Source organism: Misgurnus anguillicaudatus, chromosome 15 (assembly GCF_027580225.2).
Source record: "Misgurnus anguillicaudatus chromosome 15, ASM2758022v2, whole genome shotgun sequence".
Classification (NCBI taxonomy): Eukaryota; Metazoa; Chordata; class Actinopteri; order Cypriniformes; family Cobitidae; genus Misgurnus; species Misgurnus anguillicaudatus.
Window position 1 is genome coordinate 24593777 of NC_073351.2, and position 17713 is coordinate 24611489.

Below are 17713 nucleotides of genomic sequence, written 5' to 3' on the forward strand. Positions count from 1 at the left end.
GTTTGTACGCTCAATTCGACCTCAGCAGCTCTGGTTAACGGCGGGATGATCTGACGACTGACTCAAAAATTATCAGGTTAGGAAATAAAGAGTTGATTTAACACGAGTTACCTCATAAAGTTGTGAGATCCAGTGTATTTTGAGTAATATATTTGGACTTTACTCTTGGAATTTAACGTTACTTAGAACATGCTAGCAAATTTAAACCTTTTGGACATCAATGTTTGTTTTTTAATCTTTCTCGTCTTTGATTTAAAGGGTTTATCACTGTGTACCCCTGTCATAGTGTTGAAGATAAATGTTGACTTACACGAACTCATCAAAAGTTGACATGCACTAAAATAAAGCAACATCACGCCACCGATTTGCTTAATTATATATTTGACACATGAAAATTTACAATTTTACATTTATAAAGAACATCCATATAGTAGTCTTTAACAGTACAAATAAGTGAAACCCACCCCCCAAAAAGTGATCTCGGCAACAAAACAAATCTGATAGTAACTGGAGGCAAGTGAAACCCACCCCCCAAAAAGTGATCTTGGCAACAAAACAAATCTGATAGTAACTGGAGGTCATTTATTATCTCAAAAAGACATTAATGTACAATGAAGACACGAAGTTCGGACAAAGAGTTCACATTGTAGCAAACGGCGCGTCGACCTCATTGACAACAGCTGGAGTCACAGGAATTGCCCTTACAAACGCATCCAGAGGCGCACTTGCTGCAGCCGGATGGGCAGCAAGAACAGCAACCTATGACAGGAAAAAAAATAAGTTAACTTTCTGGGACTGAACCGTTTAACACTGTCTAAAATGATTTAAGTTATGAGTCAACTTACTCTTCTTGCAGGTTGTACACTGGCAGTTAGTGCACTTGCAGGTGGCACCACAGTTGCAAGTTCCAGCTGAAAGTTACAAAGAAAAACAGCAAATTAAACAAGCACAAAATTACTCCTCATCCATAACCTTATTTCCAAAGTCCAAAAATGTAACTCATGAAATACTTACTCTTTGAGCAATCACAAGGATCCATTTTCCCTTAGAGTATCCGTTAAAGTTCCCGAAGGTTCCTTTGCTGTATCGTTTCACAAATTTGTGAATGAGTTGTAGATGGTACCAGTTTAATGCGCCTGTCTTGGTTTTATAGAGCTCAGTGCTTACAGGACGAGTGCAAAACCACGCCCACCAAAGCCTGCACACGGTGTTACTCATTCATGCAACAGGGTGCAAATCATCAAACAATCAAGAATCACCACGCCCACCCTGTGTGATCAATGTGTTGTTTATAAAATTATATAACTTCTATTTTAAGGTATTGTAAATAATGCGTTTGTTTCTTTCGCTTAGAAGATTGATTTTGAAAGTTGATTTTATTTTATTTTGCTTTCCTGGAAGGTCCCATTGAGATATAAAGTCCTTAATTTTCATATTAAAACACATTTTATATACACCATAAAACAACACAAAAATTGCTAAGGTCAACACGTGAAGGTAAACAGCTATGATTTCGTCAGTGAAGACTGAGTATTTTTAAACAAAAATATATTTGAGTGAACCAAAGAAAACATCTCTTAATATCGCTTCAAAAGCAGTTTGTTAACATATTGCTCGTCTGTCACGAATAGTTCCTGCATGTAATCTCTATTGGATTATAAAAAACTATTTTACAACAATTACAAAATAATTTTATAAGAACAGTTATGTTAATTTTAACGACTTTGTCATTTTCAGGAGATATATAGCTTTCTATATAAGCTTTATTAATCTTTTCAATCTGGTATCCAAACAAATGTTTGTCAACTGTGTCACACTTTTTTCAGTTTGAACACGGAACTAAAGGGAAACTTGTCACTGTGGTGAGTAAAAAGCGCGTGCAGAGCTCACAAAAAAAAGCAAAAAGAATAGCGCGTGCTCACCATCTCTGCACTCGGCGAGGATACGCGTGAGAACACCACACACAGTAAACAAAAGCGCTGTTTTGCACTCGGTCACACATTATTTACTGTTGACCGGTGGTATTTTTCCATTACCCTCACTGATGAATAGACCAGAAAAACACCAACGGTGTTGTGACGGGGGCAGAATCTTTGAAATTTTAGGGAAAAAAACTAATATGTATGCATAAATCAAAATAGCAAACATTAATATACATCTTGAATAAAATGTATTTAGTGGTTTGATAATGACAAACCACTGGGATAGCATCGACTCTATAGCCTATATAGATATAATTTTTTTTTTACAAACATTATCAGAATGTCTATGAAGGTTTGTAATTTGTCATAAATGCTCGATCTTACAACATTGTTATCGCCAATTTCTGTTGATTTTTGCCAACTTTTATAATTAATATTTTTTAAATGATTGAGGACTTTCTGCGCTTGCCCATTGCACACATCAATCCCCCCTCAAGTTAGTTATGGGTATCAGTCAACCGTGCTAGCTTGCAGCCTCAATACAATATCAAACCAGGGATTGCGGTAAGAAACAACTATATTTGTATAACACATAGTGCTATTGAAATAAGGAAAAAATGTATATATATATATTTTTTTGTTTTCGACGTGCACGAGTCGTACAGCTAAGCAGAGTTAGCACACTTAGCTTCTCATAGTGAAAACATAGACATCTCTTTAGCACAGGTCTGGCTAACTTAACACTTATTCATTGGATACAATTTTTTTGTTTAGAATTGAAATGTCGTTATATAAGTTATGTAAATATTCACTCTATACAAAACCTTGTGAACAGAAGTGTAAATGTAAAGGATTAGTAGAATAGCATGCTAGCAAAAGTGGCTTGGTAAGGCTGTGACAAGCTGCCTACTGTTGCTAGGCAACGGAAGTCCCTGTTGGCGAGACGCACAGTAAGCTGTTTATCTAGTCCTAGAGAAGGAGAGAGGTGTTTAGATAGGTTATAGAGAGAATGGGGAGCCATTTGATTCTTGTTTTGTGTTTTTCTAACAGCTAAGTTTTCTGGTGTCAATCTGTCAATGCTAAGGTAATTTCAGTAACAGATTATGTTTATGGTGTTTTCACAGGTTTTCCTATAGAAGCATACCAGGTCTGCTTTTGCCTTTGAGCTGTGCCACCATGTTAGTGCCGATCTTCACTCTTAAGTTAAACCATAAGATTAACCCTCGTATGGTTGCTATCGGGAAGTACGATGGGATTCACCCATGCCTCACTGCAGCCACTCAAGCTGGGAAGGTATGTTCAAAGTGTTGTGTAGCTTTCATTTTTCATATAGCTAGCCACGTACTATTTTCTAACAGCAGATTCTTTGAGTTTTCACTGTATTTTGTTTCATTATGTGAATTATGTTATTTCCCTTTACATATTTTGTTCAAGAAAATTCAATCAGAGAATTAAACTCAATTTGGATTTACATTTATGCATTTTGCCAGACATTTTTATCCAAACCAACTTACTTTGTTGTAGAAAGCTACTTAATCTTCATGACAGCAGTTAGATTTGATACGTGGAAAAATGTATTGTGCGCAATGTAGCAATTGAACTCTGATTCAAGATCTGATAATTATTTTTTTGCAGAGGCCCAGTTTAGTCTGCGACTGTGGTGCCCTTGAGCAAGGCACTTTAACCCCAGTTTTTTCCTGGGACTTCCAGTGCATGTGTTAACTGCTCATTAGGATGGACTAAATGCAGAGTATGGGTCATCATACTTGACAAAAATGTCACATTTTCACTGAATACATACACGATGGCCCTGTCCCAAATGGCACGGACTTGTGGACTTCCTCAGAGTCCACACTTTGATGACATCATGTAGACCTTAGGGACCTTTGACACAAGTCCACGAGGGCGCACCAGAGACGTATTGTGGGACAGACACGAGCGTCACGCTGGAAATAGGAAGTTGTCGATCAGTGTAAACTTCTCCCATCCGTCGCCTGATTGGTCCGATTGCTCTTTTGCAAGGACTTCTGGGTAGGTAAAGTTCGTTGAGCAAGCACAAGTGCGTGCTTTGCCGAAGGCCGCATCAAGGGTTCAAAGGGGAGGCTGATAAGCACACTTCGGAGAGTAAAACTGACAGATGGGACACCGTACGGACTCATAGACTAGGTGAGCATTGCGCAATTTAAGGCCACAAGATCGAAAGTCCACATGATGTGCGCCATTTGGGACAGGGCCTATATTGCCAACTTATTTTTGGGACACTCCTCCAAATCATTGAATTCAGGTGTGCCAATCACTTCCATGGTCTCGGGTGTATAAAATCAATCACCTAAGCCTGCAGACAGCTTTTACAAACATTTGTGAAAGAATGAGTCGTTCTCAGGAGCTCAGTAAATTAAAGCGTGGTACATTGACAGGTTGCCACCTGTGCAATAAGTCCATTCGTGAAAATTTCCACACTAATGAATATTACACGGTCAACTGTTAGTAATATTATAACAAAATGAAAGCAATTGGAAACAACAGCAACTCAGCCACGAAGTGGTAGGCCATGTAAAATCATAGAGTGGGGTCAGCGCATGCTGAGGCACACAGTGCGCAGAAGTCGGCAACATTCTGTAGAGTCAATGACTTCAGACCTCCAAACTTTGTGTGACCTTTAGATTACCTCCAGAACAGTGGATAGAGAGCTTCATGAAATGGGTTTTCATAGCCGAGCAGCTGCACCCAAGCCTTACAAAGCAAATCTCGCTTCTCTGTCTGGCAATCGAGTCTGGGTTTGAGGGTTACCAGGAGAATGGTACTTGCCTGACTACATTGTGCCAAGTGTAAAGTTTGGTGGTGTGGGGATGGTTTTAGGGGTTGGGCTTGGCCTCTTAGTTTCAGTAAAAGGAACTCTTAGTGCATCATCATAGCAAGACATTTTGGACAATTTCATGGTCCCAACTTTGTGGGAAGAGTTTGGGGATGGCTTTACTTAAACATCCGTCTGTGTACTGCCAACTCAAATCTCTAATACCAGCTTGGGTTGGTTCTGATAAACTCAAAACTATCAGGTCAGAAATTAAAGTTGATTTAACATAACATTAACCCTTTAAAGTAACCCTTTAATGTGAGATCCAGTGTATTTTGAAGAATACTGTAGCATGCATTTGTTTTTACTTAGAACATATTACAAATTTAAACCTTTTGGACATTGCTGTTTGTTGTAAAACAGGGTTGTCATGAAATGTAAAGGTTGTCATCTTAGATTTGAAAGAGGGGTTTATTACAGCAACAGTTTAAGATACATTTGCACGAACTGATCAAAAGTGTATTTGTATGTTTGACACATAATGAAAAGGTACAATTTTACATCAATAAAGAACAGAGTAGTATAGTCTTTAACAGTACAAGTAAGTGATCTTGGCAACATGAAACAAATCTGATAATAACTGGAGGTCATTTATTATCTTAAAAAGACAACATTGATGTACAATGAAGACAGTTAGTTCATTGAGGTTCCTCATTGACAACAGCTGGAGTCACAGGAATTGCCCTTACAAACGCATCCAGAGGCGCACTTGCTGCAGCCGGATGGGCAGCAAGAACAGCAACCTATGACAGGAATAAAAATGTTAACTGTCTGGGACTAAACCGTTTTACAGTCTTACATGATTTAAGTTACAATTTAAGTTAACTTACTCTTCATGCAGGTTGTACACTGGCAGTTAGTGCACTTGCAGGTGGCACCACAGTTGCAAGTTCCAGCTACAAAGAAAAACAGCAAATTAAATAAGCGCAAAGTTACTCCACATCCATAAACTAATTTCCAAAGCGACACACAAGTACAAAATATAACTCAACATAGCCTGAAATACTTACTCTTTGAGCAATCACAAGGATCCATTTTCCCTTAGAGTATCCGTTAAAGTTCCTTTGCTGTATCGGTTCCCAAATTTGTGAATGAGTTGTAGATGGTACCAGTTTAGTGCACCTGTCTTGGTTTTATAGAGCTCAGTGCTTACAGGACAAGTGCAAAACCACGCCCACCAGAGCCTGCACACGGTGTTACTCATTCATGTAACTGGGTGCAAATCATCAAACAATCACGAATCACCACGCCCACCCTGTTTGATTAGTGTGTTGTTTATATATATATAACTTATTTTCCTCGCCGCTGAACATTATTGGGGTCTGTTAACATGTTAAATAATGTATGTTTGTAATAATATGTTTGTTTCTTTTACTTAGAAGATTGATTTTGAAAGTTGATTTTATTTTATTTTGCTTCTCTTTACAAGAAAGTTCCCATTGAGATAAAAAGTCCATGCCAAGATTGGTATATTCATTTTCATATTAAAACACATTTTATATACACAATTAAAGCAACATAAAAATTGCTAAGGTCAACACGTGATAAAGGTAAACAGCTATGAATTAGTCAGCGAAGACTGTAAAGTATTTTTAAACATAAAAATATATTTTAGTGAACCAGAGAAAACATCTCTTAATATGGCTCCAAAAGCAGTTTGTTAACGTATTGCTTGTCTCTAATAGTGCCTGCATGTAATCTCTATTGGATTATAAAAACAATTTTACAACAATTATAAAAACTATAACTATTTTATAAGAACAGTTATGTTAATTTTTAACAGATTTGTCATTGTCAGGAGATATATAGCTTTATATATAAGCTTTATTAATCTTTTCAATCTGCTATCCAAACAAATGTTTGTCAACTGTTTCACTCTTTCAGTTTGCACATGGGAAAAAGGGAAACTTGTCACAGGAGGTCACTGTGGTGTGTAAAAGCGCATACTCACCAAAAAAGAAAAAGCATGTGCTCACCATCTCTGCACTCGGCGAGGATACGTGTGAGAACACAAAGTAAACAAAAGCGTTGATTTGCACTCAGTCACACTTGGTTTTTATTGACCGGTGGTATTTTTCCATTATCATCACTCTAGAATACACCAGAAAAACAAATGGATGTGACGAGTGCAGATTCTTTGAAATTTTAGGAAAAATAAAACAAATAACGAACATTTATGTAATGCATAAATCCAAATAAAAATAAGTAATTGGTTGTCGAATGCTACAAAGTTGCAAACACTAATATAAATCTTAAATAAAATGTATTTAGTGGTTTAATATGACAAACCACTGTGATAGAATCGAGTCTTCTAATAACATTAGGCCTATATAGGTTTGTAATCTTTCATAGCATTGCAGAATATAATTTTTTATAGATTTACATAAAAAATTACAACATTATTTTAATATTACACAAATGCTCGATCTCACATTGTTATCGCTACTTTATTGCTTTTTGCCAACTTTTATAATTAATATTTTTTTAATCATTGTGGACTTTCTGCGCTTGCCCAATGCACACATCTTAAAAACAATCCCCCCTCAAATTATGTGAATCAGTCAACCGTGCTAGCCTGCAGCCTCAATACAATATCAAACCAGGGATTGCGGTACGAAACAATTATATTTAGTATAGCACATAGTGCTATTGAAATGAGGAAAAATATTTTTCTAATACACTTAGGGGCCAAAATGTGTTTTAAGGTGTTTTAAGACTGCATTGCGCCTAGTGTAAATTTGGTGGAGTGGTATTAGGTGTGGGGTTGTCTTTCAGGGGTTGGTCTTGGCCCCTTAGTTCCATTGAAAGGAACTCTTAATGCTTCATCATACCAAGACATTTTGGACAATTTCATGCTCCAAACTTTGTGGGAACAGTTTGGGGATGGGTCCCGATCTCAACCCAACAGATCATCTTTGGGATGAATTAGAACAGAGACTACGAGCGAGGCCTTCTCATCCAACATCAGTGTCTGACCTTACAAATGTGCTTTTAGAAGAATGGTCAAAAATTCCCATAAACACACCCTTAAACCTTGTAGAAAGTTTTTCAAGAAGAGTTAAATCTGTTATAGGGTGGGCCAGCTTCATATGGATTAAGAATGGGATGTCATTCAGGTTCATGTGCATATAAAGGCAGATGTCCCAAAACTTTTTGCAAAATAGTGTACTGTATGTTTACCTTGTAACTGCATCTACTACAGTAAATTCCTATTTATCCCTTCACATTTTTTTATACAATAATAGCCATGTTAACTTTTAAACCCATTCAGGTGTTTATCCATAATCCCCACACTCGAAGTCAAAGGCCAACAGCTCACCGGCTGAGTCAGAGCACACAGGACTCTGACATTTCACTCCTCAATATCAACCAGGCAGTCAGTTGTCTAACAGCTGGTACTATGGGACCCAACACTACAGGACACACACTGCTTGTGGGATCTCAAACCAACCTGCTGGCCTATGATGTGCATGACAACACTGATGTCTTTTATAAGGAGGTAAGAGATGCTTAAAAACGCATTTAAGAATGTGGACAGCAAGAGATCATAAATGGCTTAGGTTTTAAGTTTTACTGTCTGAAAAAGGCTGAAATGTTTGTTATGTGCTTTATGTAATAGGTAGCTGATGGGGCCAATGCCATTGTCCTTGGAAATCTAGGAGATATCAAGTCTCCCCTTGCCATCATTGGTGGAAACTGTGCTCTACAAGGCTTTGACTTTGAGGGAAATGACCAATTCTGGACGGTTAGATCATTTAGTTGTCTGTTCGCTGTATTCACAAAACATATAAGAAAAGACAAATGACAATTTTTAGGTATGATTTTGATTTTTTATAGGTCACGGGAGATAATGTACGATCACTTGTGCTGTGTGACTTTACTGGAGATGGCAAGAACGAGGTTACAGAATTATACTTATTTATTATTGACTAAATTATTTAGACATTTTGGATTTGGTATATACTAAAACAACACTACATTACTCATTTTACAAATGTAGCTTCTTGTTGGATCAGAGGACTTTGACATCAGGGTGTTCAGAGAGGACGAGCTGGTGACAGAGATGTCAGAAAATGAGGTACGACTCTGTGCTTTTAATAATTATTCAGACTGTTTTGGAAAAATTCATTCTCATTTATACTGTTGTTGAATTTTGTGTCTCTCAGACAGTCACATCACTTTGTCACATGCATGGCAGCAGGTTTGGTTATGCTTTGGCCAATGGAACAGTGGGAGTATATGACCGCACTGCCCGCTATTGGAGAATCAAGGTACTGCCATCAACAATAAATGTATCAATTCATCCACTAGGAACACTATCAGTTAACCAAAATAGGGTTATTTAACCCTTATGGTTTGTTGAGGCCATTTTTGGTAATTTTTTGTCTTAATTTGGCCACAACTTTCTATGTGTTTCAGCAAATGGAATTATTTTTGGTGACAAATTTTATATTGACACATATTTTGAGAAAATGCTTTGAAATTTTTCTAAATTTACTACCCCTTCGGGTTGTTCATGTACAAAAATGTATCAAATTATTTTTTTTCACATTGTTTCGCATAAATCTATTTACAAAATTTCCATGATTTTAACTCTTTAATTGCCAAGTTCATAAGTGATGTCTCTGATTTTGGGGAAAAAAATACACTAAATGACAGATTTTCGATATAAAAAGTGATTGTGGACTGGATTTTTTAAAACCTTTTTTACAGTCTTGGGCATGTCAAAGATTAGTAAAAACATTGGCTTTGATGCATTTTAGTTTTTTTGCAGCATCAGATTTTATTTTTTTCTCCCTAATTAGTTGTTTGTGGCTTTTTTGCCCCATTGACTTCCATTATAACCACATTTTTTTAAAAGCAAAGCCATGACACCTTATTATCATGCATTCATGATTGTTGGTGGTTTTTCCTTTTGCTAAAAGGGAAATTTTGTCATTTTTACTGTTGATCACCATGTGGCACCATTAACCCTTTAGTAGGCCTTAATTTCTGGCTTGTACATTGAATTATATGGAGTGATTAACAGATTTAGGAAAAAAAAAATCTTTGCTTTATTCTCCTTCTTCCTTTTCTACAGTCTAAAAACCATGCCATGAGCATACATGCATTTGATCTTAATGCTGATGGTGTTGTTGAGCTAATAACTGGATGGTCCAATGGAAAGGTGAGTCTGTTTAGCCACAACACTCAAATCTACCCATTAGTTTTAAATTAGTTGCATCAGTTTCCTCATGCACATTTCTTGCGACTCCATTTCTAGATTGACGCCCGCAGCGATCGCACAGGTGAGGTGATCTTCAAAGATAACTTTTCCTCCTCTGTGGCTGGACTTGTGGAAGGAGACTATCGTATGGATGGACAAATCCAGCTTATATGCACCTCTGTGGAGGGAGAAGGTTAGGTGGTGAATCTTAACTATCAATGCATCTGGTGTCTCTGCTGTCATTATACATAACATATGTGTTGTCCTATAGTGCGTGGCTATTTACCTGCCAGTAAAGAAATGAAGGGCAACCTCATGGATGCAAGTGTTGAACAAGACCTGATCAGGGAACTGAGCCAGCGTAAACAAAACCTGCTGCTGGAATTACGAAACTATGAGGAAAATGCCAAGGTTAAACAGTAGATGTATACTGCTGATCATGACCGTTGACATTTCAAATAGCATTTGGTGACCGTAAATATTTGCTTTACACAGGCTGTTCCTGGTGTCTCAGATGGGGAGTCTAAGATGGGGATGATTCCAGCTAACACACAGCTCCAGACGGCCTTGTCTGTACGACGAGCCACAGAGAGCCATAAAGCTCACATAGAGCTCAACATTTCTACCCCAAATGGTAAATTAGTTTCAATACAACTGGCCTATGATTTTATTTAAATAAAAATATTTACCATAAATGCCTAATATATAAATATGAAATTCTGGTAGACCTTTCAGTTGGAGACACAGTGATACGATGAAGTTCTCTCTGCCTCCCTCTTTCAGAAACAATCATTAGAGCTGTGCTGATATTTGCCGAGGGAATTTTCGAAGGCGAGAGTCACGTGGTTCACCCAAGTGCTCAAAATCTCTCTGGATGTGTTTGTGTCCCCATCATTCCTCCAAAAGACATTCCAGTGGACCTTCACATCAAAGCTTTCGTGGGAGGGAAGACTAGGTGCACATCTGCAGAATATTATCTTGAATTTATTTCCCAGGATTTAATCTCTCGGGAGAATGCCATTCTTCTCCAAAAACTCCAGAAAGTTTTAAGATTTATGTTATGGATAAGCAATTGATTGGATGAATTATTACTACTAAGCAATATTTCTTATTCTTTTCCCACAGTACACAATTTCATGTGTTTGAGATCACACGTCAACTTCCTCGCTTCTCAATGTACGACCTCAATGTTGACCCCTCGGCCACTCAGCCCACCGGCAGAGTAACATTTAGCATCAATGACAGACCACAGAGGGTAAACCAATGACAAACACAATCCCAGGTGTACTATGTATTACTTTGTATGTTCATGAAATAAGATGCATGCATTTGTGTCTACAGGTGGTGATGTGGCTAAACCAAAACTTTCTGCTTCCTGAAGGTATTGACAGTCCAGACATCACCTTTACTGCACTACGTGGAGGTGGTCTCTTAAGGATAAACATGCAACCTAGTGGAGAGGTACAGCTAATTTGTGTATGAATAAATGTGACCCTGTCTGTGAAATCCAGGCTAAAGTCTCATTAGGGAGAATCGGGAATCTGTCTTTGACATGGCCTTACTCAGTCAATATTAAAGATACCAAGGTTATATACACTTACCTAAAGGATTATTAGGAACACCTGTTCAAATTCTTATTAATGCAATGGTGTGGGGGATGATTTCTTGGCATACTTTATGCCCCTTAGTGCCAAATGGGCATTGTTTAAATACCACAGCCTACCTGAGCATTGTTTCTGACCATGTCCATTCCTTTATGACCACGATGTACCCATCCTCTGATGGCTACTTCCAGCAAGATAATGCACCACGTCACAAAACTTGAATAATTTCAAATTGGTTTCTTGAACATGACAATGAGTTCACTGTACAGTCACCAGACCCCAACCCAATAGAGCATCTTTGGGATGTGGTGGAACGGGAGCTTCGTGCCCTGGATGTGCATCCTACAAATCTCCATCAACTGCAAGATGTTGAATCAATGCCACATAGAATTAAGGCAGTTCTGAAGGTGAAATGGGGTCAAACACAATATTACTATGGTGTTCCTAATAATCCTTTAGTTCTAAAGTTCTATTATGTAGGATGGTTTTATGCAGAAAAGAGTAAATTAGAAAAATATGACTTTATATTGGTGTTTAGACTTTTCAAAAATCTCTAACTTGGCTTTGTTTAATCAGATTACGCTGAACACCGATGACATCGATCTGGCTGGAGATCTGATCCAGTCGCTTGCCTCTTTCCTGGCCATAGAAGATTTACAGGCTGAAGCAGATTTTCCTATCTACTTTAAAGAGTTGCGAGACACTCTTACTGAGGTTCATAAAATTTATTGCAAAATCTGAACATTTTCACATTGCTTACTTCTTCTGTAGGTCTAATATTAATGTATTTGTGTTAGGTGGATGAGTTTCACTCTGTTCATCAAAAACTCACTGCAGCCATGGCAGATCATTCAAACTACGTAAAAAATATGTTGGTACAAGCAGAAGATGCCAGACTGCTGGGTGATTGGTGAGTGTCTCTAGTAGAATATATCATTACAGACCCTACATCTCTTAAAAAAGGTGCTTATGTAAATTATTTTCTGTTTTTAGGAGAAACACAAAGAAGCGTTACTCTGAGCTGTATGACCTAAACAGAGATTTGATAAATGAATATAAAATCAGGTCCAATAATCACAATGCCCTTCTAGGCCGCCTAAAGGCAGTTAACCAGGCCATCCAAAGGGCGGGGAGACTGAGAGGTGGGTGGAGTTTTGTAAAAAGAAATCTAAAAAAAGACATGTCTGTCTTAAGAGTTGGAATATACATGTTGGAGTAAATGGTCTCATTCTGTTTTGCGTTTAATTTTAATTACTGTCATAATGAATTCATTTGCAATTATACTCTCTTCTCTCAGTGGGAAAACCCAAAAATCAGGTCATCGCTGCCTGCCGGGATGCCATCAAGAACAACAACATCAACGCTCTTTTTAAGATCATGAGAATAAGCACTGCCTCTACTTGAGTTCTGCTTCAGAAAGGAAAACCTTTATGCAGAGAAGTTTGAAAGACATACGCCACTGAAGAGACCCCAAAACAGGCTTAGAAAGAGAGAGACCACAGGCAGTCCTTCATGAAGGGATATGTTTTTAATCCAGGCCTTAATGGTAGAAGTTTTGTGTAGAGGAATAACGGGGTCCGTGTGTTGGTATTTAACTCTAAAGTCTAATAGCCAAAGAGACTGTGATATGTTTTTAATAAGGCAATGTGTATAAATTCACTGCTGTTATTTGTATGTAAATAAAATGTACTTTATCAGACTTGATTAAATTATTACATAAAATGTGTCTTGTTTTCTCGAGTTCACTCAAGTTATAATTCGCATGCGCGGTCGCGCTTCCCCCAAAGCTTTTTTCCAGCTGCTGCGCTGGCGTCTGGCGCGAGAGGCATCTCCCAACCTCCAGGTTATCACGTGATCACCAAAACAGTTACCGTATTTGAAAATGTGAATTTATGAAGAGAGCTAGCACTTGTCAGGGTTTTTGTTCAACTGACCTGGATTGTATAAACAGATATAATTTGCATTTACTTACGTAGCGCCTTTCAGCGAAAACTTTTAACTGCATTTGAGTACAGCGCGCGCTCCGCAGTGGAAACAGATGTGACTGGATCTGGCTCTGTGTTGCCAATTCCGCGGTTTTCCTGAACTGAAATGCTTGTATTAAAATATTTTACTTTACCCAATTTATATAAAACCAGTGCTAAAACTGATAGATGATAAGAAACGGAGATGGCAGGGATACATTTTATCAGTTGTAAATCTTAAGGTAAGATTATTTAATTTATGAAAACAGATTTTGTGTTTATGATTACTGGTTTTAAGAATAGATTTTATGTGAAATTGCTTAAGTATTGTTTTTGGGGATTGGGTCATTGAATCATCGGGTTATTTTTGGAAACTTTTTTTCGTTACCCACATCTGGAAACCCTGATCTGGCTCAGCACTTCTGCAATGAGTCTTCTTTTTGGTAAGTCTTGTACATTTAACGCAACGCAATATAAATCTGCAAACACATGAAGGATTCAAAAAACTTTCTAAAAGACAACGTTTTGAACTTAGGCTGAAAACCAAATGCACACGTCTTGATAAACTTTATAACGAATGCGCTGTATACTTGCATTTGCTGGCTTCAGGTTAACTTAGTTTGTGGGAACAGATCACGGTCCATTGAAAATCGTAATACTTAACGGTGTTAATGTTAATCTCATTATGTACCGAATGTTTGAATTGCTGAAATGTCTTCTGAGTGCCTAACAAAAGAAGTGTTATGAACACCTGAGAAAATAATGGTCATTTTGTGTTGTTGCATCAAATTTTGTTGGCACAGGCACACGGGTAAAATATTTTCTGGTAAAGTAACTCCTTGCATTTGTAAAGTAAGACATTAGGTTATAAGTGTACATCATACAGTAGTAGACACATCAAGAGAGCATATTCGTCCTTTTTTTCAGTTTAAAGTACCATGTTTCATGTTTATATATTTGCCATAGATTTCGAATGCAAAACCTGTATTAAAGGGGCCATAGCACAAGACTTTTTTAAGATGTCAAATAAATCTTTGGTGTCCCCAGAGCACATATGTGAAGTTTTAGCTCAAAATACCATATAAATAATTTATTATAGCAAAATTACCACTTTGTAGGTGTGTGCAAAAATGTGCCGTTTTGGGTGTGTCCTTTAAAATGCAAATGAGCTGATGAAATTCAAACACTGATCACAATGATGGTGGCTTATTGCAATTAAAACTCAATTGTGCTTTTCTCTGCACTAAATGGCAGTGCTGTGGTTGGATAGTGCAGATTAAGGGGTAGTATTATTATAATAAGAGCTCCTTATGACGTCATAAGGAGAGCCAAATTTCAATGACCTATTTTTTCATGGGCTTGTGAGAATGGTTTACCAAAACTAAGTTACTGGGTTGATCTTTTTCACATTTTCTAGGTTGATAGAAGCACTGGGGACTTAATTATAGCACTTAAACATGGAAAAAGTCAGATTTTCATGCCATGGCCCCTTTAATTGTTTCTGTTTCTTATTTCAGAAGTATGTTGTCTTGACTGTTAAATAACTCTGGTCAAATAATATCCTGCTGTGTCCACAGTTATGTGATGTCATCCAAAATGACTGTGGTAAGGATTGTGTGTTAAGCATTTCTAATACACACATATTGTATCTCACACAACAGGAAATTGTTTTATCATCCGAAGATGCTATAAATCCCTAATGCCTGCTTGAAAGCTGCACAAGTTTAGCTAATGCTGTTTATTTCTTTATTTTGAAGGACTGCCTGTGAAAAAATCCAAATACTGGAGACTTTCACAGGAAGGAAACCTTCATGGGAAGATGAAAGGCAAACCACTGAACCTTGTGACACCATGAGGAGAGTTTATATTAAAGGAGATGTTCTTTGTGCCTTGATTCTGTTAGCGCTCCTTTGTCTTTTGTTATATGCCCACCAAAGACTGACACCTGTATGGGAAACTATACACATTGAACATGTATCCACCCTACGGGAACCAATTGGAGAGCAAACAAAGCCTGTCTCATCTAAACATCAAAACGTTCTCCATTGCCAACCTGAGGTTCAGATCAAGCTTAAGGCGCAATCGAAGGCCAAATTCCAGAGTAAATCTAAAACACGAACCATGGCTAAATCTCCCCAGCCTTCAACCACATCACCAACACATGCTGCCTTTGACTTTGAGGATTACCTTCGAAAGAAAGACCAGCGAGACTTCAAGCTGCTAATCGATCAACCAACAAAGTGTTCTTCTGGTGACCCCTACCTGCTCATTGCCATAAAGTCAATAGCAATGGACTTCGACAAACGGCAGGTAGTACGACGCACATGGGGACGAGAGGGTGTCTTCCACAATGAGGTGAACGCCAAGAGAGTTTTTCTTCTCGGTGTGCCCCAAAATCGAACAGCGCTTCCGTTGTGGGACAAGCTGTTGGCGTATGAGAGCCACATTTATGGCGACATCCTTCTATGGGACTTTGAGGACACTTTCTTTAACCTGACACTAAAAGAAATCCACTTTTTAAAGTGGGTCAACACCAGTTGTCCCAAAGCAAAGTTCATTTTTAAAGGAGATGCGGATGTTTATGTAAACACCGACAACATCCTGGAGATGCTCAAGGATAAAGAGATAAAAAGGGACCTTTTTGTCGGAGACATCATAGTTCATGCAAAACCAATTCGTAGGCACAAAAGTAAGTACTTTATTCCAGAATTTATTTATGGTCAGGGGATTTACCCATCTTATGCAGGCGGAGGAGGCTTTGTCATGTCAGGATATACTGCCCTCAAGCTCCACCTTGGTTGCAAAGAGGTTGAACTCTTCCCCATCGATGACGTATTTCTAGGAATGTGTCTGCTGAGGATCAGACTTCAGCCCACTCGCCACGAAGGCTTTCGTACTTTTGGAATAGTGCGACCATCTGCTGCACCTCATCTCCAGGTCTTTGATCCCTGTTTCTACAAAGAGTTAATGGTGGTGCACAGCTTGACAGTCCCACAAATCTGGCTCATGTGGAATCTTTTGCATGATCCCAACCTTCACTGTCATAACAGTCAGGCTCCCACGACTTTTCCCTTTAAGTGGAGAAATAAAGTCACTAGGACAAGTAAGAACAAGGCAAAGGATGAGCTTGGGAGCCAAGATTATGGAATGAAAGTGTTTGTGGAGCATTAACTCTCTTTTAAAGGGATAGTTCACCCAAAAATGAAAATTCTGTCATCATTTTCTCACTCTCATGTTGTAAACCTGTATGCATTTCTTTGTTCTGATGAGCACGAGGGAGGATGTTTTGAGGAATGTTTGTATCCAAACTCATCATGAGCCCCATTCAGTTCCAACAGTTTGGTTACAAACATTCCTCGGGGTATCTTCCTTCGTGTTCATCGGAGAAAAGAAATTTATACTGGTTTGTAATTTTCATTTTTGGGCAAACTATTCCTTTCAAGTCAAATATGGTTGTACTGTGAACTTAAACGCAAAACCAAAAAAGGAAAAACCGGATGACAATTGATGTGATATCATATCAAGTACTACTTTTTTGGGGGACAGGTTTGGTGTTTTGCACTTGGGGCCCTGTTTTCAGATTGTTTGTGATGGAGTGGAACGGTTTTGACTGAAATTTCGACATATGCGGCTGCCCCGAGAGTGTTCGTGTGTTTGTTGTTTCACCTCTCACCTCTACGGTGGGTTTGTGGGTGCACTGGAACAATCCTTCCTAGGATGCATTGGGCTTTCGTTTGCAAAGACGTGGGGCTCGCTGAGTGGTCGGGGGTGTTCACTGATGTGCTCACACAAAAATCGCTGCAAAAGATGCTTTCCAACAGGTGTTTTAGCATTCGTTGTAAACTTGTGGACCTATTTTTCCAAACGCCTCACACCCATATATTCTTCCGGCACAGGGTAATACCGTACCTCACAGCACATCTAATACAAGTCAATGGAGTTGGACAAAACTACGATAAAACCTGTTGGAATGCGTATTTTGCGGCGATTTTTGTGTGGGCGTGTCGGTGAGCGCCCCTGACCACTCGGTGGGTTTCACGTCTTTGTGGATGAAGGTTTGGTGCATTTTGGGAGGGATTGTTCCTGTGCACCTGTGGAGCCATTGTGGAGGTGGGAGGTGATACAAGAAACACCCGGGGGTTCTCAGGCCAGCATCATATGTC

General features: G+C 38.5%; 4 protein-coding genes across 6 annotated transcripts; 2 read left to right on the forward strand and 2 right to left on the reverse strand.

The window, feature by feature from the left end:
- Window positions 1-21: 21 nt before the first annotated feature.
- Window positions 22-13285, forward strand: bbs2 (Bardet-Biedl syndrome 2). 3 transcript variants are annotated; one of them, XM_055173741.2, is made up of 18 exons: window positions 22-76; window positions 3047-3215; window positions 8048-8275; window positions 8396-8521; window positions 8614-8676; window positions 8777-8854; window positions 8943-9047; window positions 9857-9943; window positions 10040-10175; window positions 10254-10393; window positions 10478-10616; window positions 10766-10937; window positions 11108-11237; window positions 11324-11443; window positions 12163-12300; window positions 12384-12496; window positions 12580-12728; window positions 12884-13285. In XM_055173741.2, exons 2-18 carry the CDS (start codon window positions 3099-3101, stop codon window positions 12988-12990), a joined length of 2148 nt encoding a protein of 715 aa, XP_055029716.2. In that variant the 5' UTR covers window positions 22-76; window positions 3047-3098; the 3' UTR covers window positions 12991-13285. The 3 variants fall into 3 exon arrangements, with proteins under 3 accessions (XP_055029716.2, XP_055029715.2, XP_055029717.2); XM_055173740.2 differs by lacking the exon at window positions 22-76 and adding an exon at window positions 2348-2486; XM_055173742.2 differs by lacking the exon at window positions 22-76 and adding an exon at window positions 2740-2872.
- mt2 (metallothionein 2) lies at window positions 561-1173 on the reverse strand. The gene is made up of 3 exons (XM_055173744.1): window positions 1015-1173; window positions 846-911; window positions 561-759 (listed from the first exon to the last, which is right to left on the reverse strand). Exons 1-3 carry the CDS (start codon window positions 1037-1039, stop codon window positions 668-670), a joined length of 183 nt encoding a protein of 60 aa, XP_055029719.1. The 5' UTR covers window positions 1040-1173; the 3' UTR covers window positions 561-667.
- LOC129418835 (metallothionein) lies at window positions 5169-5944 on the reverse strand. The gene is made up of 3 exons (XM_055173745.2): window positions 5787-5944; window positions 5607-5672; window positions 5169-5519 (listed from the first exon to the last, which is right to left on the reverse strand). The coding sequence occupies exons 1-3, from the start codon at window positions 5809-5811 to the stop codon at window positions 5428-5430; spliced, it is 183 nt and encodes a 60-aa protein (XP_055029720.1). The 5' UTR covers window positions 5812-5944; the 3' UTR covers window positions 5169-5427.
- Window positions 13286-13449: 164 nt separating the features above from the next.
- b3gnt9 (UDP-GlcNAc:betaGal beta-1,3-N-acetylglucosaminyltransferase 9) lies at window positions 13450-17176 on the forward strand. Its single transcript, XM_055173743.2, has 2 exons — window positions 13450-15155; window positions 15308-17176. Exon 2 carries the CDS (start codon window positions 15402-15404, stop codon window positions 16719-16721), a length of 1320 nt encoding a protein of 439 aa, XP_055029718.2. The 5' UTR covers window positions 13450-15155; window positions 15308-15401; the 3' UTR covers window positions 16722-17176.
- The last annotated feature ends 537 nt before the right edge of the window (window positions 17177-17713 follow it).

Coding starts and splice junctions, on each gene's coding strand:
- mt2 (XM_055173744.1), bottom strand. CDS start 1,039: ATGGATCCTTGTGATTGCTCAAAGA. Junction 912..1,014: donor TCCTTGTGATTGCTCAAAGA/GTAAGTATTTCA, acceptor TGTAACTTTCAG/CTGGAACTTGCAACTGTGGT. Junction 760..845: donor GTGTACAACCTGCAAGAAGA/GTAAGTTGACTC, acceptor TTCCTGTCATAG/GTTGCTGTTCTTGCTGCCCA.
- bbs2 (XM_055173741.2), top strand. CDS start 3,099: ATGTTAGTGCCGATCTTCACTCTTAAGTTAAACCATAAGATTAACCCT. Junction 10,617..10,765: donor CAACATTTCTACCCCAAATG/GTAAATTAGTTT, acceptor TCCCTCTTTCAG/AAACAATCATTAGAGCTGTG. Junction 11,238..11,323: donor TCAATGACAGACCACAGAGG/GTAAACCAATGA, acceptor TTGTGTCTACAG/GTGGTGATGTGGCTAAACCA.
- LOC129418835 (XM_055173745.2), bottom strand. CDS start 5,811: ATGGATCCTTGTGATTGCTCAAAGA. Junction 5,673..5,786: donor TCCTTGTGATTGCTCAAAGA/GTAAGTATTTCA, acceptor TTTTCTTTGTAG/CTGGAACTTGCAACTGTGGT. Junction 5,520..5,606: donor GTGTACAACCTGCATGAAGA/GTAAGTTAACTT, acceptor TTCCTGTCATAG/GTTGCTGTTCTTGCTGCCCA.
- b3gnt9 (XM_055173743.2), top strand. CDS start 15,402: ATGAGGAGAGTTTATATTAAAGGAGATGTTCTTTGTGCCTTGATTCTG.